We start from the raw sequence: 5,789 nt of genomic DNA, 5'->3' as shown, positions 1-5,789 counted from the left end.
GGTAGAACAATAAAATATAGAGATACTGCCCCCTAAAAAGGTAAGCAATTGGATGCATTCTGAAATTGAGTGGATGTGATTTTTCATAAAAGTAACAAAAGATGTTGTCCACAATAATATAGTATGGCAAATTTTATAGATATGTAACTATAAGCAAACCAGAGAATACATACATATATAGACTCTGAACAGTAGAAATTGAGAGGATTTAAAATGAGCAGCGCATTGTATTTGTATGTGATTGGTTTCTAAACTTATGCGGTTGGATAAGAGGCTTGCATTGCTATACCACATAGGCCTTCCTTTGCATCAATATCTCTTTGCATCCTTATGTACCCTTGTTCACCCCATTCTGTACCCCATGAGTTCTTCACTAGCCAATACTTGGTCCCGTCATTGGTGATCCCGTAACCAACAGCGGTAACACCATGGTCTAGGCTAGTGCCACACTCTCCTGTAAAAATACCACTTGAATAGAATTGGAAATCAGAACCTTCAGCATCTATGGCAACAGAAACTGGTTGATTAGCTACAGCTTTAAGAAGTGCTTTTTCGCTATTTGCTGGCACATCTTCATAGCCATTTATCTTGGCTGCATGGTTGGATTCTTCCTTTGTGTTGCAGGTTCCATCAACACCCTTGAAAGGATAGTTGGCTTCTGTAGTTAGGCCTTGATTATGTTCGATGAATTGGAATGCATTATCCATCAAACCGCCACCACACCCTTGGTCAATTCCTTTAATGTCACAGTCTACCAACTCTTGCTCAGACAAAGAGATTAATTTACCAGTTGATAGCTTGGTAATTCCTTCCATGGCTGCCACTGCTGAAAATGCCCAGCAACATCCTACATTTCATCACAAGAAAGAGTTAACAATCTTACAATGAGTATAGATCATTTCAAAATTAGGCACTTACCACATTGGCCTTGGTCTTTGATGGGTGTTACTGCTCCTTTCTTTCTCCAGTCCATTACAGAAGGCAACACAGTTACATTTTCATATTTGAAAGAAGAAGCTTGTGTCGAGCATTCATGCCCCATGAATCTATTTCGCGTGGCTACGAACTCTTCATTTGTAAGATCTGCAAATTGGTTGATTCCTAACTTGTATGGCTTGTTTGCTGCACCGTTAAATGATTCTATGTATGCCGCATTTTCTTTGAATATTTTGAAACGCTTCTCTTTCTCGTAAGTGTCCTCATATATACGCCCATAACGAGCCATCCACTGCTCATGCTTCTCATGCATTGCTATATCCTGGAGGGTGCGAGCGGCAGCTTGAGAAGCCAAAGCTCCCAGAGTGAGGATCAAAGCCAAACAAATGATTTGCCACTGGTTAGTGAGCCCCATGATTTGTATTGTTGCAGCTGGGATTTGATGAATTGAATGAGTTATCGGCATACCTACTCAAGAGGTTTATATAGAGATAATAATCCTCCTTGAATTGCATACTAATCTATCGTAACACTAGAGGAGGACTTGCTCATCATCGTGCTCGAGAGAATTTCTTGATTTAGATCTATAAAACTATCTAATTTGTTTATTTTCATTTGCCATTTTGGAGTTTCTTGTTACACGTACACTCGTCTCTTTATGATTATATTGATCTATATTTATCTGGGTCAAATCATAAATTAAGGGATATCATGTGCTTGGGGCTTTCCCCTGTCAAATCAAATCCAAAATGGTCTCACCGCAACGTTTCATTTGTATATGAAAGAAAAGTTGGAACACAAATAGACACAACGACGTTGGATAAACGATGTATATATGACAATTATTTAATACACTAAAACACTTGGAGCTGATTTATCTATTGTCGTATCTTGTCAACATCATTCTAAAAGCTTTGAACTTCCACCTTACCATGAGCATATTGAAGCCTCAAAACTAATATTCCATCTAAACTGTATAACTTCAATAATAACTGGTCGATATTCAAAATTTGGTAGCTTATTCCTAACATATTGGCTTCAAACACCCAAATTTATTTTACAAGGTTAATTGACAAAAGATCAAGACATCCTTAAACTAAAATAATGTGATGGTTTTGAAAGTAAGACAAGTAAACTTTCTTAAAACTTCAAATGAAACTACTATGTTTGGTTGTTGAACCAAATTCTACTCATCTGAAACTAATCATTGATGTGACCTACTATTTTTTCAACTTCTCATAAAACTGTTAAACTCATCTCAACCCACTTCATACATCTAAACCTAAAAAGTTAAACTCATCTCAATGAGACCCACAAAATATTATTATTCAGAAGTCAACTCAAATATTCATCTAAACATCTAAACGTATTTTTTTCAGTATATTTTTGGATGTATTATTTAATTTTGGGGACAAAAGATGGTTTAATTGTCTCCCGTTAAAGCTATATATGGGGATGCATTGTTGATTTTCCTCTTCATTATAGAAAATATTTAGGACAGATAACTATATGGGATCTAAATCTTATTTATTTTCTTTTGTTTATTGAACTCAAAGAAATATTTGTTTTGTTTGAACCTTATGAATAAAAGTAAACAGGTATGTAGAGCCCATGCATAGGTGAAGTGGGTTGAGTTTATTTCATTTAGAAAGCACGTAATAAGAACAACGTTTATAAATATGAGATTTTCAAACTCTAAGACTATTTAAATTAAGATGTAAATCTATCTTCTTCTTCTTCTTCTTCTTCTTTTTTTTATTTTTATTTTTTATTTTTATTTATTTATTTAAAAAGAAAACTTCATTAAAAGAGATTACAGACTTTTGTCAAGCCATAGGGCTTCAGAAAGAAAATCAGGAATACTATCCCACCGCATTTCAATGCTTTCCACATTTTTTGCATTTCTAACTAACCTATGTGCAGCCATATTACCCTCCCTGTGCACATACACAAAATGACATGCAACAAACCAGAATGAAAGAGCTTTTATTTCTCTGTATAATAGCCCAAGTAGTGATCACTCCATGTTGTTTTGCTTTAAAGCCTCCACCACCAACAAGCAATCAGATTCCACTAAAAGCTTTGAGATTCCCATACTCACGCACAACTGAAGGCCTCTAAATATAGTAGTTAACTCAATTGCTTCGGCTTCCTCCACCTCATTCTCAGCCTTGCTAGCTGCCATTAAGACATTGCCTTGATCATCCCTCAAAACTGTAGCCAAACCAGATTTATATTGATCTTTGAAAATGGCACTATCGACATTCAGCTTTAGCACACCTACTGGAGAGGGTGTAACGCCCCGTTCTCGGAGGTCCGGAGAGTTAGCTCTTAATACTTAAAATTAACTTAAATAACACAACTATAAAATCCAGAAAATTCCATAAAATATTAATCCACTTAATCAAACCAAAAATTTAAGTTTCTCCATGGAGACAATAAAGAAATCCCCAATAACATAAATTAGAAATTCTCCAAAAACTCGAGAACATCCTCAACTCATCAAATCAAATACCCGAAAAATAAATCAATTTACTAACTACGACTCTCAAATAAGCATTTGTACCCTCAGACACTTATTTCACTACGATCATCACACCTTGCTAAACTTTCTACTCTTGTTCTCTAACTGAACCATCAAAATTATCTAAAAAATATATGGAGATAAAGGGTGAGTTATCAACAACTCAATAAGTAGAGAACATATATCAGTGTATAAACATAAGCATTTATAGAAATCAGAATGCAGAACAAAACATTTTTATTTTCAGAGTGCGGAAGCAAAATATGTTATCAAAATATCATAACGAAAATTTAGAAATAATTTCATTCAAAATATTCTTTGGCATGGCATAAATGATCATCATCTTCATCAGAACAGAGGCCATGTATAACCCCCGTGGTAGGATTGTGCATCTGCAAATAGCCAAGCAGAACATAAAACACTCTGTCACCAAGGTGTGCACTCAAAACAGAGACAACTACTATAACCCGTGGCAGGGCCGTATCCACTATTATTACCCTTGGTTGGGCCGTATCCACTATTATAACCTGTGGTTGGGCCGTATCCACTATTGTAACCCGTGGTTGGGCCGTATGCCACTATTATCACCCGTGGCAGGGTCGTAACTGAACAGAGCGGGAACAAAATCAAATTCAGAATCAGAGAGTCATGCCAAAGGTTTTTAGAAATCATGTCTTATCCAAACAGGGTACTGAACAAAATCTTCAGAACAGAACAAAATCATATCACAACATAATTTATGCACAAATTTCATATTCGCTCTTTGTCTTCGAAGTTCAGAAACAGAATGTCAAAAATAAGCTCATGTCTACACCAGTCAAGACAGAAAATACTTTCTTCTTAAACAGAATCTCATGAGTAATGCAGAACAAATAACTGGGGTAGTTCAAATTTCTTTTCATAATCAGATATGTATATTTTCCAAAAATAACCTCAGCTCATTTTATTTTAATGCAGAGTCTAGCATAGGAACTTTGCTTACCTGAACTTCTTAGCTTTTCAGAATTTTCCTTAAAATGTCGAACAATTAACAATCATCACCTATCAAATAATCAAGTAATTCCCGTAAATTTCCAATCAATCACGTATTTCGGTATTTAAGCCTAGGCTTATAAAATAACCTATTTTAATTCCTGAAAACCTAAAACCCTCAAAAGCCCAAAATATATCATCCCTTTCTAAAATTGGCAATGTCCATTTAATAACTTCGACTAAAAGCATTTAAAAGTCTAACTTATTTACTATTGAAGTGTAATTATAAAATCTAATACTAGATAATATAATTATACCAAAATACTTTAAATTATACAGCAACCATATAATAAACTAAGTCATAGTAAAAATACAATATTATCGATTATTCTTTTGAAAGAAATAACAAATTTAAAGCACTTTAAGAAACATTTTTGACTAACATAATATAAGAAATATCTTTAATAATAAAAAAAAAAAACCCTTCGTAAAAGACAACCCAACAGAAAAAAATATAAAAATACAAACCACCTAGTGATTTGGTAATACCCTAAATCTAATCTCCCCTAACCTTACGTAAGAGCAAAACACCTCAAAATGCAGGGCAACAAGTCACTGGAACCACAAATACATGCGACGGAAGCTCACTAAAACCGGAAACAGTTTTCAAGTGTGAAAAGAAAGAGGCAGCGACGAGGCTCACTGAGGAAGGAGGCTACACCAGGGATCCGATCGGAGCTGAGTGGCTTCGGTGGATATGCTGGCAGCTGGGTGGTGTGCTGATGATGAACGTACGGCTGAACAGGGCTGACGAAGATTATTTAGCCACTGATTTGAGGTTGGCTGGGTGGTTCCCCGTCGTCTAACGAGGCTGAACAACTGAGGGAGCAAGGCGATTTTCTTACTCTGTTTTTGGGTGGCTAAAACAGGGGACAATGAGACCGTGTGGGGTACGGGTTCACTGTAATGACCTTGGCGGCTTCATGCATGGAGTCTGAGGGAAAGACAGGTTAAAGATGGTGACTGTGGTGTACAGCGGAAGAGCCACGATCCGTGGAGATGCAGTGCACGAGTTGCGTCAGTTTCGTTTGAGTAGGGCACGGAGGTTGTTGGTGGCAGCAGTATGGACGATGGAGGGCTAGCTTACGATTCAAAGGGGTGCGGCGACTTGTGTTTGTGCAGTAGTTTTACTAGCATGGAATAACAAGTGTCTATAAATATAATGCGAAAACCCTAGAGATAAAAGAGACGTGTGTGCGGATGGAAGGGTAAGCCGTGTGTGTGCATGCATGCTGTGGGCAACAGAAATAAGCCGTGTGAAAAAAATATAGACGGAAAGAGAAGAAAACCAAAAAAT

The 5,789-nt window shown here is 36.4% G+C and overlaps 1 protein-coding gene across 1 annotated transcript; it reads right to left on the bottom strand.

Annotated features, from left to right (window-relative positions):
- Nucleotides 1-254: 254 nt before the first annotated feature.
- Nucleotides 255-1,351, bottom strand: LOC108997810 (senescence-specific cysteine protease SAG39-like). Its single transcript, XM_018974184.2, has 2 exons — nucleotides 919-1,351; nucleotides 255-847 (listed from the first exon to the last, which is right to left on the bottom strand). The coding sequence occupies exons 1-2, from the start codon at nucleotides 1,349-1,351 to the stop codon at nucleotides 255-257; spliced, it is 1,026 nt and encodes a 341-aa protein (XP_018829729.1).
- Between the last annotated feature and the right edge of the window lie 4,438 nt (nucleotides 1,352-5,789).

Source organism: Juglans regia, chromosome 5 (genome assembly GCF_001411555.2).
Source record: "Juglans regia cultivar Chandler chromosome 5, Walnut 2.0, whole genome shotgun sequence".
NCBI lineage: Eukaryota > Viridiplantae > Streptophyta > Magnoliopsida > Fagales > Juglandaceae > Juglans > Juglans regia.
The sequence above is the reverse complement of the archived record's forward strand: the minus strand, read 5'-3'. Positions and strand labels throughout refer to the sequence as shown.

What these genes read in the sequence shown, in the direction of transcription:
- LOC108997810 (XM_018974184.2), bottom strand. Translation starts at nt 1,351, where the DNA reads ATGGGGCTCACTAACCAGTGGCAAATCATTTGTTTGGCTTTGATCCTC. An exon ending in CAAAGACCAAGGCCAATGTG is followed by an intron (nt 848 to 918) that starts GTAAGTGCCTAA and finishes GATGAAATGTAG; the next exon opens with GATGTTGCTGGGCATTTTCA.